This window comes from Staurois parvus, unplaced genomic scaffold, assembly GCF_062004578.1.
Source record: "Staurois parvus isolate SC_StPar_1 unplaced genomic scaffold, SC_StPar_1.0 ptg000204l, whole genome shotgun sequence".
NCBI lineage: Eukaryota > Metazoa > Chordata > Amphibia > Anura > Ranidae > Staurois > Staurois parvus.
The window spans coordinates 2,558,066-2,582,547 of NW_028318000.1; the positions used below are offsets into that span (position 1 = coordinate 2,558,066).

Here is a 24,482-nt window from a genome sequence, read left to right on the forward strand (position 1 = left end):
GTGGGTCATGGCTTACAATCACCTATTCATGTCCATTTCTCTCCCAAACCCCCTGATGAACCCCTTTGCCAGGTGTAAGAAACTCATATAATGAGACAGATGCACAGTTTAACAGATGCTGATATATACAAGCCTTTAGGGATATCCCTCTTCAAAACACTGATTGAGTTCAAAATTGCTGTCTTTGCTTTAAGTAGAGCCCAGGTACATCTAAAATTCTTATTTTTTTTTTAGTTACTCTGGATTTTAAGTGCTCTCAGAGCTGTTGGTTTTGTTGAATGTTCATCTTCACCTTTTTTAAGTACAGTATAAAATTTCCTAGTAGAAATATCCATTATTCTAATGAAAGTGCTACATCTAAGACTCCCGTCTCTAAGCTCAACGTTTGATCATGTGGTCTGAAGGTATTTTGCAGGAATACCTGCAGCTTTGGAGCCATTAGTAGATACATGAATGTGTCTATTCCCAGAGGAGAATTCAAATGACAGCAATTAGAAAGAAAAATGACTTAAGCAGGTTATTAGAGCCAAACTGGGATTTCTACTAACTGAGCCAATGTCATTTCCATTCTTTGTATGAGCCACGTGTTAGACAAAAGCTGGTGGCTGGTGAGTCATCAACTTTGAACATCTTCTCCTCTGAGTCATAAATGCTCCAGGAATATGTTTGCATTATAAACCTCACCATCATTGATCTGAACAATAGACATGCAAAAAAAATAAGACTAGAATTTATAGCTTGCATCATGATTATCCACAATATCATTAACTTTTGTAGACGTTTTATAAGGTTTCTGAATACATCAGTGAACCTGGAAAATTCAATTATGTTTAGCACGAGGCTAATTTTAAGATTTGTTTTATACAATTTATTTCTTATCATTTGTTTTCATGTTATAAATAATCCAGCCATATTGACATTTTCACAACTGTAAAACAGTCTAATCATGTTAGGGGTATAAAAAACAGAAAAGGAAGATCTGGCGAGACCAGCATTGCTATGACAGGGTATTTTTTAGGTTGGAAAAATTCAGCTAATTCTTTGCTGTTCTCTGAAAATTAGAAATACATTGGAAAAAACTGGAGCTGCTTATGAGCTTCTGACATACAAAGGATGCACAAATCAGGTGAAAAAGATGTATAAAGATTTGCTCCTTCAGAATGAGCTTACACTTTTGCAAATATTATATTTATTAATGGTAATATAACAGTGCCTATTAAATTGGAAGTATGGTCAAAATATAACTACGTTTAAACCTGTTTCCCCATTCTAAGCCCTCTACTAAGTACCCTGTAATTGAAAGATTCTTTTACTTACCTAATCTAAGGGTGCTCTTGTCTGGTCACATGATAACCCCAGCTGCTGATATTAGGAGAGAGCAGCACCAACAGCTGCAGAACCTGGGTGGTTAGGCAACCCATAAACTTACAATGAGGTTGTCCACTGTCTCTCCTTTCCCCTATAGCCGGTACTGGGAGCCTGATCACATGACCAGAACACCCTTAGATTATGTAAGTATAAGCATCTTTCTTTTACAGGGTATTTAATATAGGGCTTAGAATGGGGGTGGGAAAAGGTTTAAGCTTAGTCAGGTTTTGACTGGACTTCCACTTTAAAACATTTGTTATACACTTATAGCTAACCCTGTACACCCACCTGCCCCTGTCCTATCCACTAAATTATTCTTATTGAACAGGAGAATGCAAGTAAGAGAGGGTCAAACCTATAGTTAGGAACACTAATCCTTTATGCCTAGTATACACAATGAGAATATTGGCCGAATGGTCGTCCGTTTTTTTTTCACATGCTAGTGTTAAATTGAAATCTAATAGGTTACCAAAGTTACAAAAACTCTCATAAGACAGAATGCAACTTTGGAAGTAATGTAATGTATTGCATTGTAATGTATATTTTCATTTCCAAATATGCGTGGTCTAATGCAGACCATACATGGGTTGAATTCCGAAAGAATGTTCTTTCGAAAACTGTATCTAAGAATATTTGTTCGAATTTTGCTGTTTGGATTTTCGTGCAGACATCAAATTTGATTGATTTGGCATGTTGGAATTTTTTTTGAAAAACAAATTTCTAATCAATGATGGGGGAATTGTGTGAGAAGTATAAACGAAAAAGAAATGAGCATGAGCTGTAATCTGTAAAAAAAAAAGAAGCCATGAAAATCATTTTCTTTAGCAACATAAGGTGAAATTGAAGGCTTGGTTGGTAGAAGTTTGGAATCAATTGTGGCACTATCAGATTACAAAATGCTCAAAACTTCCAATTTACCAAAGAAAACTCTTTCAGAATTCAACCCATGGATGGCCTGCATTAGTTACCCAAATTTTTTCACGCACAATTACTGTACTAATTACACAAAAAACGTTCAGTCTGTTATCTAATTGGAAACATTTTTGCGCTTGTCCCTTTGGATATTTTCACATGAACTGTCATGATTGGATCTCAAAACTGTGTACTAATGAACAGATTATCAAACGATTGCTGCAAATGCATTTCTTTTCTCCAATATTTTCATTGTGTGTACTAGGCATTAGTAATAAAGTGGTTTTCTAAATGATAAAGGTAAAAGGAAGCAAATTATATTGTTTGCTCAGTTTTAAAGGAGACCTGAGCTGGGAAGCTAGCATGTTAACTGCTTCTGAAAATTAGGCAAATCAGCAATTTTGACATCAGTTACTGCATGTTTCTTCTAAGTCAATAGTGATGTCAGAGGCTTAGTGTATCAACCAGACAACTTCCATTTTATAAAGGTAGTCTTAGTGTATGTTTCTATTAGAACAATGGCTGATAGGTCTGTTACAGGACACCCTTACATAAAATGTGCTTATCTATGTATTTGTTAAATATTTGATGGAAAGCAATACATTCACAGGGAGATCTGATCTCTTGTTTCTGAAGAAGCAGAGTATCATGCTATCCTTTTGTCAGTTGATCTGTGTAAATAATGAACATCAATGAGCTCCTCATTGCTCCACTGTCTGCTTATCTATATGATACATACCTATATAAAATATATACAGTATATACATACTGTATATACTGTATAGATATCTTTATTTTACATTTTTTTTACTGTTAATTGTGAGGCTGATATGTTGTTCTATGTTGTACAGAAACTACACTTAAATTAATTCCATACTGGGAATTTTAGTATCTGCTGAAGAAATGCCTCTGCACTGTTTTGTCAAGTGGCTAGGTAAAAGTGTGATGCCCGCTGAATAGCAATGCTGTGAATCTCAACCCTTCATGCTTAGACTGGAAATAAATGCAACAGTGTAGTAAACTCTACATTACCTCCTGCAAAATGATCTCTCTGCTGCTTCTAGGGCAGCCTAATAGTACTCTAGATAGCGATGTTCTGTTAAATGTTGAGGTAAAGTAGATCAGCAGAATCAGACAGTCAACATCTGCTCTGGGGATTTCTTTTCCTGACTCATTCCTGATGTTTTAATAGTAAAGGCTTCTAGAAGAGAATTAGTGACCAGTGGTAATAAAATCCTAACTGAAAAATAATCAGAAGCATTAAGCAAAACAATACACATATGAGGCAGAGTCGCTGCATATTTCCTCAGGGTCATTGCGACACTTTAAATATTGTATTATTAAACAAATAATATCGTGTTTTTCTCTATCCTCTCCATGCGATCATAAAAGTTAGGGCACACAGGCAAGCACGTTAGTCTATGAATAAAAAGATCCTGTCATCAGACTACTTATTTTAGGAGCAATCTTTACATAAAATTATATGTGCATGTAACCTAGTTGAGGCAAGTTATTTGCCGGTATATGCTTCCTTTATGTAGATATCCAAAAGCTCTGAGATTGCTGCTCAAAGCTACCATGTTAAATGTGTATTCAGCATCCCCAACAGACTCAGAGCTGTCACTCATCTGACACTCTATAGTATCCTCCTTTGATCCTCGCCAGCAGGGGCATAAAAGGTTGTATAGTAGAGTGATGGGATGGGTGAAGGAGCTGGATCAGCACAAAGAGTAATTAGACACTTCCAAAAAAAGAGAGGAGTATGACATGCTGGGGGGTTGGGGTGTTCTTAGGGAATTGACTTTCTTTTTTTTAAGTTCATTTTATTTAAGTATTACAAAAAAAAGGTGGTAGAAAACAGAGCCTCTGGCATTCCCCGGCTCACTTGTACAATCAGAAAGCCAAAACACCAGAACTTAACAATATGATCAACAATAAGAACCTTCAAAGTGATTCAGTAGTGCAATGAAATATATATGTGCATATAAATAAATAAATTAGTGATCAAAAAAAGTGTGAAAAACTAAAAGTCTATAAAATGTCTTTTCCACCAAATGAATCTTCCAATTCCCAAAAGATCACCACGTGCAGTAAAGATGGCGTTTCCTCTTTCAGGTGTGCACTCACCAGATAGCCATCCCTCTTATTCTCATGGTTGGCTAAAATGGCTTATAAAGTGGATCCAAATGGGAAGGAGATCAGTCAAAATGGATATTATCACACTCCTCTCTGCTCATCATCCAATTGCCATGATCAGTTGACACCACTTCATAGGTTAACAAGTTCCTAATATTGAGAAACTAATAGCAACATGGAAAACACTCTCCTCCTTAATCAACATCAGTATCTTCTGGTATAAGGATAAGGGGAATGATTCGAATCTGAGGTCTGTTGCAGAGAAGTGCAGTGTTCTCTCTTCTCTCCCAGGACCAACAGAGGGGCAGTGGGAGGCACAGGCGCGTTCACAGCCTGTGCCTCTCGAAGGAGAATGCTCCAAGCGTCAAGATCATATGGGTAATCTTCCAACTTCTCCTCTGCCTTCTTAACCTTTCCCTGAATGTATTCCGGGAATAGATTCTGTGTAAAAAGGAAGCTTCTACTTTAGTGACAATACCCTGGGAATTCAACTAGAGTGTTGGCTTCTAATTTGAATTCAGGTAGGGGATCTTTCTTCAATTTGGTGTAGGTGGCGGAGTCAGAAAGTAGTCTAATGGCCTCAGCTATATAATCTTGTAGATTATATAGTCCTATCTTGTAGGACTATTCCGCCACGCTTGTCTGCAGATTTAATGATGATATTATTATTTATTATTAGTAAGGTTCTTTATTGCTTTTTTCTCAAATGGGTGAGTGTTATAGATAGGAGATGTTTTGGTTTTGCATCATTTAACAAGGTCTGAGTAGACCATTTTGTAAAACACCTCTACAAAGGAACCCTTCACATGAGAGGGGGAAAAAATGGATTTGGGCCTAAGAGTTGTGTGTGGAGAGGTGACTAAATGTTGAGTAAGTAAATCAAATTCTGTATCTAAATTGTCATCATACAGTAGTTGAAGTGTGGTAAGAATATCTTGATCAAAATCAAATTCTTTGCAGAGGAAGGAGAAGCTGATGAAGGGGTGTTATTTGAAGAAGGTATATTAGTTTTGAGGAACTGGATGTGATATCTTTTGATGGTAAGCTGTCTTATGATAAAGATTAAGATCTTTAAATAGTAAAAAAGAGTTGGGACCTATAGTAGGAGAAAAATTAAGTCCACGATTCAAAAGAGGTGTTATCAGGTGAAAGGTTGTACGAAGATAGATTAAAGATTTTTATAGTTTCAGTATTTTGCGTAAGCCTTCTGGATAATTTTCGTGCTTGCCCCCCTCTGCATCTTCTTCTGTGAGCTTTCTTTTTAAGTTGCTGTGTTGAGGGGGACTTGGGCATAAAAAAGATTGAACAGTGGTGGAATGGGTGGTTATGTTTTCTGAAGGGCGATTGTGGGTGTGTGAATTATTGCCTTCCTCCGATGATGAACAGATAATATAGGAGGAACAGATGTATTATGTACAGGAGAATCAGTGATGGGGAGGTCTGGATTAGGTAGGAAACTTGGTCCAGGTGTGGGTGAGAGGTTGTTATCAGTGGTATGGGTAATAGGTGTAGTTGTTCTCTTTCCCATCATCTACATCTATTACCAAGGGCAAAAACTACAGGCTGGATGATTTTTTCATCTGTTCATCCAGTTTTACGTGCCCATGTGGTCTTCTCTATGTGGGCTGTACTATTCAGACCATCTGCTCTAGATTTGGTTCACATTGTCATCTTATCGAGGGCGGGAAGGATATACATAGCGTTCCCAGACACTTTTTAGAGGTTCACAACAAGTGTATCACTGGACTCCGGGTCTGGGTCATTGAATCCATATCTATCGATCTCCCAGAGGTAGAGCGTTTCCACAAGCTCTACCACGGGAAACCTTTTGGATTTACACTCTTGATACACTGTCCCCTCCTGGCCTTAATGAGGAACTAGAGATAGCTACTATATTATAACACATTACAATACAATATACCTTCCTTTTTTGTCAATGAACATGACCATCTGTTTGCACCACCTTGTTATTTCCCTTATAATCGTATTCCCTATACAATAATTTGTTGCTCTTTATATCTATTTATGATACATGGGGGTAGTCCACCTACATAGGCTATGTTCCACATGTCTCCCTGCTCTATATAAGGCTCCTACTGTATCAGTGTTCTCCCTATGCTTGAGAAAGGAGTGCCCCGGTCCTTGGATCCTGCGCATGCTCAGAATCATGTTGCATGCTTATGACATCACACCAGGGGAGGACTGACCATTCAAGCACTCGGGCACTGCCCAAGGGCCCGCGGTCAGTAGGGGGCCCCAATGAGATGCCCCTGGTACCTTTTATTGGCTTTTTCATAAGTTTTTTCGGTGTGGGCGAGGACACATGGGCCCCATGATCCTCTATTGCCCAGGGGCCCCATGAGTTGTCAGTCCACCCCTGCGTCACACTCCATCGCCACTGCTCCAGAGTCCAGTCAGAGTTCACACAGACTTGCCAGGTTTTCAAAACAGGCTTCACTCAACACCTCTCCAGCGCTCCCTGCTGTCCAGCTGGCATTCCTGTTCTCTGTTCCAGAATACAACCATGAGGCGTTGTGCTCTTTTAACCCCTTATGAGCCTACTTATTACCATCTACATGTGAGTGGTTTTATTTATGTTCACCATTAAATACATCTTACAGTCTACACTCAGAGGCGCTGTGTTTCTCTTCTTGTCTACTCCAGAGTCATTGCTTCACTCTATCACAGCTTGCAGGGTGTTTCCAGACCGTTTGTCCCCCCGTCAATTCCTGGCCCCATACTCAGCCTATGGATCATGTGAACTGCTTATTGCATGCGCCAGTCATCCTTTTTTATTGAAACTCAATTGTATGTTCAGTGACTTATTTATTTATTTCAGGTACTTATATAGCGTCATCCATTTACACAGCACTTTACATATATATAGTACATTCACATCAGTCCCTAACCCTCAAGGGGCGTACAATCTAAGGTCCCTAACTCATATTCATACATACACATACTAGGGCTAATTTACACAGGAGCCAATTCACCTACCAGCATGTCTTTGGAGTGTGGGAGGAAACCAGAGTACCCAGAGGAAACCCACGTAGGCACAGGGAGAGCATGCAAACTCCAGGCAGGTGGTGCCATGGCTGGGATTCGAACTAACGATCCTAGTACTGCCAGGTGGAAATGCTAACCATTTAGCCACTGTGCTGCCCAGTTATTGCATTGTAATGTCCATGCACACACACATATTGGAGTCCTTGCTCCTGCTCAGAGCACACACATGGTAGCTGTTCATCTTTTTCCCCACATGGTCAACTAACTATCCTCATTTTCTGCATCTGATTGTTAGTACAGAGCTTACGAGAGCCAATTATGACAGTTCATGTGAAATTACACAAAGGGACAAGCACAAAGATTGTTCTCGTATGATGACAGAATTAATCATTTTTGTTTCATTAATACAATATTCGTCCATAAAAAATTGAGTGACCAAGACAGCGCATGCTTGGAAATGAAAGAATACATTACAATACAATACATTACATCATTGTAGGATGTTGTATTCTGTCTTACAAGAATGAGACTAGCATGCATAAAAAAAAAACCCCGGACAATCATTCATCCAATATTTTCATTGTGTGTACTATGCTTAAAAAGCAGACATTGACTGCAGTTCCCATCCAGCCTTTGGTCTGAAGTCTCTCTTCAGTTGAATGGCCCTCCACTCAGGCATTAAATTCCTTTCTACATCCAGAATCTTGTGTGAATCAGGTGTTAGGAGCTTTTACTGGGTAAAGCCAGGGAAAAATCTTGCAATGCTTCTTTTTTTTAACATCAATTATATTTGTTTTGCTTTTTCTATTAATTAAAATTTGTTTGTAGGATACAGAAATGTTCAGATGTCAACCAACTGGATACACATGTTTTGGCTCAGACGTTTTCCTCGTGCCTTTTTCAAACCAAAGGACAGCACGATAAAGAGGTTTGCGTTGTAGAGGAGCTCATTAAATTCTATGCAGAGATTTTTGATGTAAGTATGCCATGTCAAATTACAGTTTTCGTAGTAATACAAATAGTAAAACATTGTAATGCACATACAGCATTGGGTTTCTTTCTCTTTTTCTTCTTACAGGTTAGTGAGGTACAGCTAAAACAGATGGACATTGAAAACCGTTTCATTACCAAGTGGAATGATGCTCAGGTAATATGCAGGTACCCAGGATTGCCGAATACAACAGAATTTCCGTCATCGATTAACTTATGAATGGTCTCCCAGTTCTTCCAGTTTTCTTATTTATTTGTTTTGACATCCTAGTGTTTAACCACTAGCCGCCCAGTCACAGTAGATTTACAGTGACCGGGGGACAGCTGCAGGCTGAGCAATGTAAATTAGTGTTGCCACCTTCTGCTGACCTGTGCTGTAGTGGTTGGACACAGCATGATTTTGTCAGCAGGTGTCAATCAATGATTTAATGCTGTGACCTGCTGATCAACTGTGTCCAATCACAGCAAAGAGTCCTGTGTTTACAAACACCCAGGACTCTGTACACAGAGTAGCAATCTGGCTGTTTCTTCTCCCTGCTAAGAAAAAGAAACTAAAACTAAAGAAAGAGTAATGGCAGATTTTTTTGAGGAAAAGCCCAATGTCCTGGATCTTGTAGAACAAGTGACACTTTTTTGTAGAAAACACTTCCATGCCCTGCCCATTGAGGTGTTGCACTTCCTTAGCAACCAAATTGCATGCATTCCTTAAATATTGCATGCCTGGACCACTACTTTTTTAACACATGCATTTATTTATTGATTTACTGAATTTAATGAATTGACATTAATGCTGTTTTATGCTGTATTTACCAAGCTTTTTTGCTCTTTGAAGTAAATACCTCATTAAAGAGTAACTCCACTTTGTTGAAATAAAAAACATTCCTCTCTGAGTAATCAATGTACATTGCAGGAATTTTAACATATTTTGTTGCAGATTCCTACCTTTTGTTATTCTGAAGAAATATTCATCTGGAAAGTGAATCTAATGGGGGTGATTTTATAATTATCAGTTAGCTGCTGCACTTGCAGGGCTCTAATGAGGAAATTGGCAAGGTCTGCATCCTTTTAGGCATGATTTCTCTTTGGGAGTATCTCACCAAAAATGACGTTGTTGTTGTAGGGGATACTCAAAATCTGATTTATCTGAATATCTTAGTGCAGACTTCTGGGTAAATCAGTAAGCCAATCACACAAGCATGAAATTTCTTGATGGAGTTCTGTATCGCATCTGCGTACAGAATGCCTCCAGGTTCCCACTTTACATTGCATTTTACAGAAAATTACAGTACTGTAAATTGAGGTCATTATTAATAACATTCAATTACAATATGACTTGTGTAGCAATTGTATATGCTATATTAAAAGTAGAGTTTCCCTTTAAGGGATAGTGAGTTGAGATTTCAAAATCGCATATTTGGAAACAAGACACTTGACTCAAATATCGCATGTGATATCGTTTAGGGTATTGAGCCCGCTGTATGGCTGCAAATGACAGTGTGCTGTGAAAATCCTAGAAAAGTGCAATCAAATATCCAGCTGTTCAGCACTATTCATAACACAAACAATGCTGAATGAGATAGACAAGGGACACCCCATCTGTTTGTTTAAACATATGCAGTACACTAATATATATATATATATATATATATATATATATATATATAATTTTTTAAACATAATTTATAATATTTTCTTTTTAACATAATTCCTCTGAAGAATTATATTGTTTTAGTAGTAGGGTGCTATACAGTATATAGCCCATAATTTTCTGAATTAGGATAAGTGATAATGTGATGATATTTTTTTCAGGTTCTTATTCCCCAGTCTGGTGACTTGCTGCTTGATGTGTATTTGGAAAGAAAAGATCCCGACATGTGTGTTATTATTAGGGTAAGGTCTAAATGAAACTCAGCATATTGATGTTATCTATTGCTTAAAGCTGAACTCCAGACAGATATAAAAGATGCAAATAATTGCAGCTGTTTAGTCATTAATACATCATTAAATGTATTCTTAAAAGCAACCAGGGTAAGTAACTGATTTTGACCTGGTATCAGCTGTTTGCAGTCATCGTAGAGCAGTGCTGGAAAGGAAGTTGTATACGGAGTCACTCAGTTCATGTCCTGACAAGAAGCATGTTGATAGGAAGAGAGAGCAGAGTGACAGAGAAATGAGTTAATCTACAGTATGTGCTTCTTCTCTAGTTGCTGTCCATTAACAGGCTCAGTTTAGAGGAAATGGATTAAACGATGATGCTTATCAGACTGGGGACATCTAGTAACAGAAGAACAGTACAGAGAGGAATCTCTGGATTGGAGCTAAATAATGCAGCAAAGCTGTTTTTAGTTTATCTTTTAATGGGCTATTTACAGTGGATATAAAAAGTCTACACACCCCTGTTAAAATGTCAGGTTTCTGTGATGTAAAAAATGAGACAAAAATAAATAATTTCAGAACTTTTTCCACTTTTAATGTGGCCTATAAACTGTACAACTCAATTGAAAAACAAACTGAAATCTTTTTTTGGGGGGGGGGAGTAAACATAAAAAACTAAATCAATGTGGTTGCATAAGTGTGCACACCCTCTTATAACTGGGGATGTAGCTGTGTTCAGAATTAAGCAATCACATTTAAAAGCATGTTAAATAGGAGTCAGTACACACCTGCCATCATTTAAAGTACCTCTGATTAACCCCAAATAAAGTTCAGCTGTTCTAATAGGTCTTTCCTGACATTTTTTTAGTAGCATCCTACAGTCGCAAAAGCCATGGTCCACAGAGAGCTTCCATAGCATCAGAGGGATCTCATTGTTAAAAGGTATCAGTCAGGAGAAGGGTACAAAAGAATTTCCAAGGCATTAGATATACCATGGAACACAATGGAGACAGACAGTCATCATCAGGTGGAGAAAATATGGTGCAACAATGACATTACCAAGAACTGGACGTCCCTCCAAAATTGATGAAAGGACGAGAAGAAAACTGGTCTGGGAGGCTTCCAAGAGGCCTACAGCAAAGAAGCTGCAGGAATATCTGGCAAGTACTGGCTGTCTGTTACTTGTGACAACAATCTCCCGTATTCTTCAAGTCTGGGCTATGGGGTAGAGTGGCAAGACGGAAGCCTTTTCTTACGAAGAAAACCATCCAAGCCCCGCTAAATTTTACAAAAACACATCTAAAGTCTCCCAGAAGTATGTGGGAAAATGTGTTATGGTCTGATGAAACCAAGGTTGAACTTTTTGGCTATAATTCCAAAAGATATGTTTGGTGCAAAAACAACACTGCACATTACCAAAACAACACCATACCCACAGTGAAGCATGGTGGTGGCAGCATCATGTTTTGTGGCTGTTTTTCTTCAGCTAGAACTGAGGCCTTAGTCCAGGTAGAGGGAATTATGAACAGTTCCAAATACCAGTCAAAACCTTCAGGCTTCTGCTAGAAAGCTGAACATGAAGAGGAACTTTATCTTTCAGCATGACAACAACCCAAAGCATGCATCCAAATCAACAAAGGAATGGCTTCACCAGAAGAGGATTACAGTTTTTCAGTTTTACAGTTTTGCAATGGCCCAGCCAGAGCCCAGACCTGAATCTGTGGGATGATCTGAAGAGGGCTGTGCACAGGAGATGCCCTTGCAATCTGACAGATTCTGAGTGTTTTTTCAAGGAAGAGTGGGCAAATAATGCCAAGTCAAGATGTGCCATGCTGATAGACCCAAAAAGACTGAGTGCTGTAATAAAATCAAAAGGTGCTTCAACAAAGTATTAGTTTAAGGGTGTGCACACTTATGCAACCATATTTTTGTAGTTTTTTATTTTTAACTCCCTCCGCCTAAAAGATTTCAGTTTGTTGTTCAACTGTGTTGTACAGTTTATAGATCCCATTAAAAGTGGAAAAAGTTCTGAAATGATTTATCTTTGTCTCATTTTTTTAAATCACAGAAACCTGACATTTTAACAGGGGTGTGCAGACTTTTTATATCCACTGTATTGCTATTTTGTAATGTTTGATTGGCATTTTGCTTTAAATACAAATAGTGCGAATAGATGGTTATCATCTGTTAATTCCCAACAAACAGTATATATATGATATCATAGTGCATTTACATGTTATAACACCAATCTGGATGTGTTATGAAGGTAGTATAGGGGGAGACTTGAAGTGTTCTGCTAATAGCTTTTGAACTGTGCTTGTGCAGACAACATTTGTTAGTAATATTTTTACTGTTATGATTCTGTATTTCTTAATTATTATCACTTTGCAGTAAAGCAGTCCAAATAATTTAAAGTAATAGATATCAAGAGGACTCTGCAATCTATACCTTTTTATGCAGTGTACGATGCAGAAAGTAATCAGCAAGATAACTCTGATGTGTTTCCCAAGAAGGATGTGAAATATGTCAAAGTTTATCTTGATGATTTCAATACATTAACAAAGATACGTTGGACTGAGGATTATACATGGTGATCCATCTACTGCATAGGTCCCTTATACATTTCTCAATTCTTTAAAGCATCGTTCCCCCTAATTGTAATTCTTCTACAGCAGGGGTGTCAAATTCAATTTCATTGCAGGCCGGATTAGCATTATGGTTGCCCTCAAAGGACTGGTTATATCTGTACGACTAGATGTCCAGAGCACCTCACCCCTCATTGCATCAGATGTCAAGAATCCCACACCCTCCCTAAAACCATCGTGCACCCCCTTTGGGGCCAGAGCTGGACAGCAGAAGGTGCAGGGTCTGGAGGAGGACCAGAGGAGGAGTGGAGTCAGTTACCAGAGTCTGCTGAGTTCTGAGACCAGGGGAGGCAGAGATGTGGGGGTGCTGCAGCTGCATCGAGAGGTGCAGGATTTGGCAGAGGAGTTATATTCTCCTTTCTGCTGCTGCCTGTAGAGACAAGGTGGGGGCGGATACAAGGGGGTACCTGCAGGAGAGGTGCAAGGGCCACATGAAATGGCCTGGAGGCCCATGGGCCTTGTGTTTGACACCTGTGTTCTAAAGTGATAGCTGCAATTCCGTGCAGGCACCCTGGGGTACATACACCTCTGACCTGGATCTTCAGCTCCTCTGGACTCAACTCAGGGTGCTCAACTTTCTCAGAGAAACTCAGGTATTGAAAACACACTCCTACCTTCCACAACTCACTATTGGTTATTCAATGTGAAAAGTGGTCTCCAAACAGGGAGCTGTGTAAGGTTGCAGAGGGTCAGAAGCCTTTTGATTTTTTATATTAGTTTACTCAGAATTTCAAGGGTTCTAAGGCACAGAAATATTGTTTGAAGATACTTGTAGACATCTGAGGCTTCCTGCATTGCATTGCGGCTATCATTACACAGTATATACAGTGCAGTAGGATTGCTTTAATTTTAGACCGTGCTAGCTATAGTTTCATGCAGATGTACAATAGAAATAAAATTTAAAAAAATTCCCTTAAAATCTGATATTGCAATATCATATTAATGCTGGTAGGCTGACTCACCTACTGTCTTGTAGAGGCAGGACTGAGGTCCATCACAAACAGCTTCTGATTTGTTGTTTTTGTGACTGCGCATGACTACATAGTTCCATATTACAAACTATATAATTTAGGTAGAACTTACTTTTTAATGTAATTTTTACTTGTCTTCATGTAGTAGATGTTTTACAAACTTTACTTACCTTCTTCATGTTCCAGTAATGTCCACAGTTTACTCCCACAACACCCAAGGAAGAAGAGGAAGTAATGGTGGCATCATTTAACTAGCTAGCAGGCTGCATGAAAAGCAAAAAAAAAAAAAAAAAGGCTGCACGAAAAAAAAAAAAAGAAGGGGAGGGATAGGTGGTGAGGGGGGTCAGTATCGCTGGATTTCCACTTTAAGTGGATGAATATATGTGATGTAAATGTGACTATTTTATTCCATATATATATATATATATATATATATATATATACTGCTAAAAAAAAATTAAAGGAACACTTTTTAATTGGAGTATAGCATTACTGGGATATTGATCTGGTCAGTTAAGTAGCAGAAGGGGTTGTTAAACAGCTTCAGCTGATTTGGTGTTAATGAAATTAACAACAAGTGCACTAGAAGGGCAATGAGATGACCTCCAAAATAGGAATGGTTTTACAGGTGGAGGCCACTGACATTTGTTTCCCTACTTATCTTTTCTGACTGTTGTTCACTAATTTTGCATTTGGCTAGGGTCAATGTCACTACTGGTAGCATGAGGCGATACCTGGACCATACAGAGGTTGCACAGGCAGTCCAACTCCTCCAGGATGGCACATCAATACATGCCATTGCCAGAAGGCTTTCTGTGTCTCCCAGCACAGTCTCAAGGGCATAGAGGAGATTCCAGTAGACAGACGGTTACTGGACAGGGCCGTAGAAGGTACTTAACCCATCAGCAGGACTGGTATCTGTTTCTTTGAACAAGGAGGAACAGGATGAGCTCTGCCAGAACCCTACAAAATGACCTCTAGCAGGCCACTGGTATGAATGTCTCTGACCAAGCAATTAGAAACAAACTTCAGAGGGTGGCTTGATGGCCCAATGTCCTCTAGTAGACCCTGTGCTCACTGCCCAGCACCATAGAGCTCAATTGGCATTTGCCATTGAACACCAGAATTGGCAGGTCCGCCACTGGCGCCCTGTGTTTTTCACAGGTGAGAGGAGGTTCACCCTGAGCACATGTGACAGACATGAAAGGGTCTGGAGAAGCCGTAGAGAATGTTATGCTGCCTGTAACATCAATCAGCATGACCGTTTTGGTGATGGGTCAGTGATGGTCTGGGGCTGCATATCCATGGAGGGACGCACAGACCTCTAGAGGCTGGACAATGGCACCCTGACTGCCATTAGGTATCGGATGAAATCCTTGGACCCATTATCAGACCCTATGCTGGTGCAGTGGGTCCTGGATTCCTCTTGGTGCATGACAATGCCTGGCCTCATGTGGTGAGAGTATGCAGGCAGTTCCTGGAGGATGAAGGAATTGATACCATTGAATGTCACCCGTGCTCGCCTGACCTAAATCCAATAGAACACCTGGGATATCTTGTTTTGGTCCATCTGATGCTGCTAGGTTGCACCTCAGACTGCCCAGGAGCTCAGTGATGCCCTGGTCCAGATCTGGGAGGAAATACCCCAGTGCACCATCCATCGTCTCATTTGGAGCATGCTCCGATGTTGTCAAGCATGCATAGAAGCACATGGGGGCCATACAAACTACTAAGTACCATTTTGAGCAGCTGCAATTAAATTTCAGCAAAATGGACTGGCCTGCTGCATTATATTTTCACTTTGATTTTTGGGGTGTCTTTGAATTCAGTCCTCTGTCGGTTGATCATATCCATCAAACATTACCCAGTCCATATCAGTATAGATATTCAGCATGATATTTTTCACCATTGAGATCTGTGGTATTTTCAAAATGTTCCTTTAATTTTTTGGAGTAGTGTAGTATTATTATTTTTCTTCTTGAAATGGCAGCAGAAATACGTTATACCTTGAAATGATAAGAAATCAGTGGGAGATGGTTTATTGAATTTGATGGTATTCAGTAAATTATTACTATATGGACATGTAATCATGATATACTGTAAAACTCTTTTTAAGATTTTCACTAGGGAATAAACATTGTTTGTTTTTCATTTTAGGTGTCTTCTACTATGAAGGCTGCAGAGGTTACCAGCTGTGTAGTTGGTATAAAAAATATTACTTTGTCTAATGACATTTTTTGGACCACATTTGAAGTCATCGAGCATGGGGAACTTGGTGTGTTATCCTTTTTGTATTTTCTAACATATTTTTTTTTTAATCAAAATGTATAGGGCCTTGGAAGGAAATGTGTCAGAAAGAAGAGCATGTCTTTTTAGATAATGCACTTTTTCTTTGAATTTGTCCTTTTGATACTATGGCCAGGGGCATGTTAACATCAACAGGGGCCCTCTGCAAACTATTGTGTGAGTGCTCTCAACCATTTTGGATGTATATAAAATGGATATTAGAATGACAGACTAATGAAACTTTTATTGTCTAGGGTTGTGCAGAGAGGGAAGAGTATATTCATCTCAGTATTGGTGTGAATATTACTTTGTCGTTGGGGTGTATAAGATTAAGATTACTTAGCCTGGTCCAATATGCTACTGGTAGAGGCCTGTTTATAATAAAGGTCCAGATTAAATTGGCCCTTTTGCCCCTCCTCTTTAATCTGGACAAGAGTGTGGGAGAATCCAATGGACTGTAAACAAAGTGGTCAGGGATTCTTTTAATTTATAATAGTTTTGATGTATAGAGTAAGCACACCACATAGCCAAACTGCTTTAGCAATACGTTTGTATTAGGCATATACAGTGCATACAATCATCCAGCAGGGACAGATAACCAAGTATGTCATCTCACAACAAGCATGATACAACAAAGATGTACACTCCATTGTTAAATCACAGCAAAGAACATGCATGCTTATAGGTACAATGAGCTACACTTAAAACATATAAGAGCTGATGTTCAGAAAAACATACAGAAATTCAGAACCCAGAATAGAGTAATGACAAGGAAAGCTGACCAGACCCTGGTGAAAACAGAGAGGAGAAGAAAAAAAAACAATGTTTCAGGGCTTTAAAAACCCTCTTTCTCAAGAACATCCTATCTAATTCACCACTGGAGCACATGTCTCTTACATAAAATGGTTGTCATTGCCAGGTACTTCCCTCAGCCGGCTGTATGTGACATCACTTCCGCTTTCTGTTTCCTGAGGCGACATCACTTCTGAAGGAACCAACTTTCCTTTTCATTAGGAGGGCAGTGACCATGTGTCACCCTCCAGAACTTTCTTGCACCATACTAAACCCCATTCCCTCAACATGAGGAGGGGACAAAGCACTTTGTCCACATGTTGATAAGGACAAAAACCCCAGATTGGTTGTGGGAGTATGTGGGGGGAGCCTCTTTAAAATAAGGGGGTCCATTGATATCCATCTCTAATCACATCATCCAGTGATGCAGATCATTTATTAACCACAATCAATGAAGCCCCCCCCCAACCTGCTGAAACAAAAACGACAGTTGCTTGATTGGAAACAAAGGGGTGAGAATGCAGGCTGATGTCATAAATTATAAATGGACAAGGCCACATTTGGTCAATGACAACATCCAGTAATCTTGTCCCTTTACTTACATTCAGCTATTGGGCAGAATCACCCTCATGAACTGGGCTTGGGATGCATCACTGATTGCCAGGGCAGCCATCAGAAATTTTGGGGCCCCTAACACACAGCTTGAGACCTGAACCACCCCCCCCCCCCGGCCTGACCACCAACCTTCCCTATCACCCGCCTACTTAAAAAATCCACTCTGGGTGATCAATGTACATTGCAAGGATTTTAGCAAACTTGTTGCAGATTCTTATCTTTTGCTTTTCTGAAGAAATAGCTGTTTGTCTGTGTCCATGTGCAAAATTAATGTGCGTTAGAGTGATTTCATAATTATCAATCAGCTGCTGTACTTGCAGAGTTCTAATGAGGAAAGTGACAAGGTCTTACATCCCTTTAAATACGATTTCCCTTCAGAAGTATCTCACCAAAAATATTTTTTTTCGCAGGGGATGACAAAAATCTGACTTGAATCTTAGTGCAGATTTCTGGGAGAATCAGTAAGCCAATCACACATGCAGGAATTTACACTTCTGGAGGGAGTTCCATACACCATCTGTGTACAGAACGCCTCCAGGTTGTCATATTGCATTGAATATTGCTGAAATTTACAGTGTTGCAGATCAATTTTTTCTTAATATGACTTGTGCCACAAATATTATTATTATTATTATTTTTATTTTATTTTTTTTTGCAATTTTTTTAATCCCATTAAAGTGGAGTTACCCTTTAATATATTTATTGATTTTTATTCAGTCTTCTTATTTCTTTTAAAGTTGATGTAAAGGCAGAAGGTTTTTCCACCTTACTGCATTCTATGCAGTAAGGTGAAAAAAAACCCTTCTGCATACAGATTTCCCTGCAACACCCCTAAATACTCATCTCAATTCAGCGATGTACATGAGCGCTGAGGCTGTCTTGTTCCTAAATAACTCAGATACAGCAGCAGGAGCCATTGGGGTTGGGGAGAGGGTAGAATCCGAGCCAAGCCCCGTTCTGTGTCTTATGACCACACAAAGCAAGTCTCAGGAGTGAGCACACACCAGTGCCCCTAGAGCAAGCGGCGAGAAGGGTAGGATCGGACTGATCTGTGCAAAACCATTTCACAGAGCAGGTAAGTATAACATGTTTATTATTTTCATTAAAAAAAACCTTACAATCACTTTAATGTCTTCTGCATACACTTTTTCTTTGAGTTGGCTACACATGTTCAGAGATTGCCAGAGGAAAGAAAAAAAATTATCCTGTAAATTTTTAGGTTTGGGACTTCCCCCTTTACCTTTCTAGATGTGGCAAGAAAAGGCAAAAAAAAAGAAAAACATGTAAAGGTAATTAAGAGCTTCTCAATGCACTGGTCTACTAGTGCCTTATGGTATCTATAACTATATGTTCCACTGGAGATCATAAAAAGCACAGATCTAATTCTAATATAAATTTGAAGAAACAAAAATACACAACATAATTGCCTGTTAATAATGCCAGAAAATATATTTTATTTTACAGAGCGTCCCATGAATTATAAAGAAAATATACTGGAAACGGTTTTAGGATGGAGCATGCTTCCTGATCCCGGAAGTGCATTCCTAGTTGTAAAACCTTTTATCACACGTGAACATCTCCTTCATTTTGGTGGGTTACATTTTTTCTTTATTATAACCTCATTCGAAGTCATAAAATTGTGGCAAAGACTAGAGCTATGGTGATATCCCATGTTTAGTAACCCATTCAGGTTTAAGTTTATTGTAATCAGATTCATTTAGATCTCTGAAGTTCATTTTGATCTCTGATTGCTATTGGTTGCTTGAATGTGCATACTGCATGTATCCTAATAAATCCATCACATCTTCTGCAGGTATACAGAATGCTTAATTTTCAACATATCTTGTATAGATTATTTGGTATAAGCCAATGTATAGTATAGTATATTCCAAAATCCTTCCTGGATATTGTTATTGTGGGAGATGGATTACAGAATAAGCATAGTTTTAAGCATAATTTTAAATCTGCAATCTAAACCTCTTCTTTTCCCACACCATGTTCTACAGAACTGGTGTAAGGGTTCATGTACACTGCAGCTGATAAACTCATATTCAGGAGCTTTTCTTTTTTTTTTCAGCAGCCCCTGAACTCACCCTAATGTTTTCCTATGTGTTCCTGTACACATAGTCGTTTACAGTTGTTTACAGGCATTTGAGTTTACAGTTGTTTTTTTGAACGCAGCAAACTTGCGTTCAGGAGTAGATTTTATCAGCGTTTCAAACATCAAACGCTTGTAAACGCTGCTAACCGCGTTTATAAGCGTTTGCGTTTAGAAGCGTTTTTTGACAGGTCCATATCCAGGGCACAAATCCGAGTATGCGGTAGGATACCCCATAGCATTTTTTTAAAAAAAACATTTGAATCCACTAAAAAGGCTACTAAAATACCGCATGATTTTATCAAGTCATGTGGAATTTTAGTAGTGAAAAGCATGCATCATGTTTCAGCTGTCAGCGAGGTTCCCACTGACAGCTGAATGTAAAATAAAGAATTGCTGTTAATTAAAAAATAATTTAAAAAAAACGGCGTGGGGTCCCCCCTCCCATCCATACCAGACCAGACATAGTGATTGACAGGGGACATTCTATTATTAAAGGACTTGTCAAAGAATGACTCTTGTCTTTTTTTCACACTACAGCTTTTTTTTGTGAATGGGTAGCAGTACCATGTACTCCATACTCATTCACGTTGGGGGGGGGGCGGTATCTGGGAGCCCCCTTGCTAAAGGGGGCTTCCAGATTCCGATAAGCCCCCCTGCCCGCAGACCTCCACAACCACTGGCCAGGGATGTGGGGAAGAGGCCCTTGTCCCCATCAACATGGGGACAGCACCCCCCATGTTGAGTGTATATGGCCTGGTATGGTTCAGGAGGGGGGGGCGCTCGCACTTGCTCGCCCCCCCTTTTCTGACCTACATGATCGGAAAAGGGTCTTGTATGATTTTGGGGGGGAACCCCACGCCATTTTTTTTTTTCATTTTGGCGTGGGGCTTCCCCTGAAGATCCATACCAGACCCGAAGGGCTTGGTATGGATGGGAGGGGGGATCTCCACGCCATTTTTTCATTATTTTGTAATTGCCGGCAATTCTTTATTTTACATTCAGCTGTCAGTGGGAATTACAAATGCATTCTGGGCATTTTGGAAGGTCTCCTGAGGTTATCTTTTAAAAAGCTTCTAAACGCAAAAATGCATAAACATGACTAAACGCATTATGTAAACACAGCAAAACTGCCATTTTTTAACATACGTTTTCCAGCAGTCAGTTTCCATCATTCAGAAGAGTTTTCCAAATGCCCCGTACATGTGCCATAAGAAATGGACAATCCATCACTGTCTTCTCATGGGGTATTTGCATGTCCTTGATGTGTAAATGAAGTAGGGGTGAGCAGTGTACAGATAAGGCCAGCCATAGACAAAGTGATTTTCTTTCCTCCCATGGGAAATCCCTCCAGTGGAGCCATTGTGTACCCCGCCAGAGGTAGCCGTCCCTGCCAGGAGAACACAGTGATTACTGCTAGTGGCTATAATATCCGCTAGCAATAATTGAAAGGAATTGGCTCTTCTCGTTCCTTCCTGTAGCCACTGACCCCCGTCAGCCCCTGGCCTTGATCAGTGTCTGTCCTCAGGCCTGGAGCCCCCTTTGAGATACAGGAAAATGCACACAGACACAAGGTGGTATCTCAGAAGGAACTGAATTTATTCTTCCGTGTTTAAACTTATATATGAAACTTAAAACAATACATAGAAATATAAGAACCAATCAATTGACAGGTATGTATTAACCAATCAGAATATTACATACGTCAGTCATGCCCAATCAGTTGGCATATATGTTAATTATTATTATATACGTCAAACGTGAACTTTTGAACAGCACAGAAAGCAGACAATTGCTCTTTTAATGCTGGCCATAGTTATTAATACTCTTTCAACAGGATGTAGCCCACCACAGACTTTCAGTCTTGGGCTAGCTAAGAGAAAAAGGGGAAGTTGCACCTGGACAAAAAGAGGAACTTTTTAACTCCTGACAAAATACCGTTTAAAACAAGAAAGTCAATTCTTTTAAAATACTGACTTAAGATGGATACTGATTCTAAGATGGAGGAACTTTGGCTCAGAGAGACAAGATGGCCGAGACATCAAACTTAAGGGCTAATCCCTTCAATAATCACATGTAAAATCCGACAGGCTGGTTGTAGCCAGGTTGATCGATCGATCGATCAACTTGGGTACATTCAGCCTGCCCATACATGGTTTGAATCTCGGCCAGTCCCTGCTGAACTGACTGAGATTCAAACATCTATGGCCAGCTTAGGAGTGGGGCTATGCAATTCAGTGAGAACAATGTGAAGGATTGTTCATCCTGTACCTCTAATCTGTTTTGCATCTCATATATGGGTTAATGGACAAAGTCACATATTTAAAGCTTTACTCTCGGTAAATAAATAAATGCACAAATAAAATACATTTTTAATATATTTACCCAGCTCTGCCATACAATTAGAACTACATTCTATACAATTAGAACCACAGCTCTGCCATACAACACTGTTTGTAAGGGGAAACAGAAACAACACCTCCTGGCTCAGGAACCCAGATCAAGGGTGGGTAGATGGATAGACCACTCAGAAAGCTCATCCACCAATGGATCAAACATTGTGTAGCTCTTAACAAGGCTGGGGAAACCCGAACAGTACTGCAGAGTGAAAACAAAAAGAAAGCTCACCAACTGTTAGGATCCGCCAGGCGGAGCCCTCCATCTGCCAGCTGGTAGACCCACCCAGAGCGTGGGGTCTAAGCCCGGGCTGTGCTTTCACCAGGGCCCCTGATGGTGGGGATGGACTTGAAACAGTCCCGGGCCAGGTCACGACCTCTGAGCGGGCCACCAGCGGCCGAGGAGGCCTCCGGGGATGTATGTAGGTACCAGGAGAGCCAGCTGTGAAGAGGATGGCGGCCCCAGCAGGGTGGTACGGATAGTGGCCCCGTGGGGTAAGCGGGGTACCGAATCGGCGGGCTAGGAGTAGTCGGGTCACACGCAGGGTCAGCCAGGTAAATCAATCCGTAGGAACAGTCGGGATAAGCCGAGTCAAAACGCAGGAGCAGGCAGAATAGTCAGAACAAAGCCGGGTCAATCACAGGAGCGGGTAGAATAGTCAGAACAAAGCCGGGTCAATCTCAGGGGCAGGCAGCGTAGTCAGGGTCAAAAAACAGGGTCACAGCAGGAGCAGGTATTCAGGATCACATATAGACCTTGCGGCAATTTGTGACAGTGCAGGGCATCTTTAAATAGTGCGCCCTGCACTGTCATTGGCTGGCTAGGACGCGCCCCCGGCTGTCATTGGACACCTGAGTCGCGCCCGCGGTTTCTACTGCGCATGCGCGGCGTCCTGTCAGCCGCGGCTCGCCGGGACCTAGTTCCTGTGTCCCGGCGTGATCTGCCGCCAATGCGCATGCGCGGGGGACAGAGCCGCGATTGCGGCAGACGGAGCCGGGATCCCTGACACCAACCTTGTGCATTACCTCAATAAAAAGCTGTGATTTTATTAAAATGCGATGTATACTCACAAACAAAGCAGTATAACAGGCGTATAAAATCCTAAAGGAAACAATGAAGTGCAAGACCAGTGCGAATCACAAAGTTCAGTTGACGCGTTTCGAGGGGGGACCCGTCTTCCTCAGAGGGACCCCCTTTGAAACACGTCAGCTGAACTTTGAGAGTCTCCCCTCTTGATGTGATTCACACTGGTCTTGTACTTCAATGTTCCTTTTAGGATTTTATACGTGTGTTATACTGCTTTGTTTGTGAGTATATACATTGCATTTTATAAATCCCAGTTTTTTATTGAGGTAATGCGCAAGGTTGATGAGCTTTCTTTTTGTTTTCACTCTGTAAGGGGAAGGGACCTGATCTTTCACTTTTACTCACAGTTCTCCTCTCAACCTGCACCTTTTGGCTGGGCAGTGAAAAGAAAAGCAACACACTGTTTATGTCATCTCTGTCACCCTCCCCTCCTCTTCAATTAGCATTCGCTTTGCACTGCAACACACCAGATTGGATACTTGTGTGAGTTCTCTCCCTCCCTGAGCTCTCCATGCTATAATGAAAAGCGACTGCAAGAGTCTGATACAGGGGCGGACTGATAACTCATGGGGCCCCCGGGAATAGGGGATCATGGGGCCCCTGTGTCCTTGCCCAAACTCAAAAAAGCCTATGAAACTGGTACCAGGGGCATCTCATGGGGCCCCCTACTGACCCCGGGCCCTCGGGCAGTGCCCGAGTTTCCAAATAGTCAGTCCGCCCCTGGTCTGATACAAAGTCCAATTCACATGCATGCATTTATTTGTGTCTATTATATCTGCCTGGAGCCTTTAAAAGTACAGGCATAAAGCAGACCTGTACAAGGCTGTCATTTCTTTTGTTTCCTTCTGAAAATGCTAATGTCTTTATTGTCATGTGGTTCTAATGGCAGCAGTATACTCTGAATCAGCGTCCCAGAACAAGTATGCAAAGCCGCAAGGATGAGTTCTGTCTTCGCTATAACTTCATGTGTTGCATACTTGATACAGGCTTCTGAATCAGAATATATTGAAATCAAAGATAACCAGACAACTAAAATTTGAAGAAAGAAGTCAGTAGAGACAGCCTTTAACTTTCTATCTTGGTTTTCATCCATACTGTGGGACACTTTTAATGATTAGCAGTTATAATCAGGTTAGAGGGATTCCAGAATTAATTTTGTATGACAACAACGACAGATTACCTGTAACGTCTAGAAAAATCTAAAAGAAAGGACCCTGCCAAGTAAGCAACTGTGAAAAAGGGAGATGAAATGTAATTAAATATAACAGAGAAAAAGAAGTATAAGGGAAATATATTTCATTTAGA

At 40.2% G+C, this 24,482-nt stretch overlaps 1 protein-coding gene across 1 annotated transcript in view; it reads left to right on the top strand.

Moving 5' to 3' along the window:
• ARAP2 (ArfGAP with RhoGAP domain, ankyrin repeat and PH domain 2) overlaps positions 1–24,482 on the top strand; it is a 419,396-nt gene that overhangs the window by 302,180 nt on the left and 92,734 nt on the right. Inside the window, exons 23-27 of the mRNA XM_089678380.1 lie at positions 8,251–8,398; positions 8,501–8,569; positions 10,222–10,302; positions 16,061–16,178; positions 19,061–19,186. Coding sequence (XP_089534506.1) covers positions 8,251–8,398; positions 8,501–8,569; positions 10,222–10,302; positions 16,061–16,178; positions 19,061–19,186 — 542 coding nt within the window. The remainder of the gene's footprint in view (positions 1–8,250; positions 8,399–8,500; positions 8,570–10,221; positions 10,303–16,060; positions 16,179–19,060; positions 19,187–24,482) is intronic.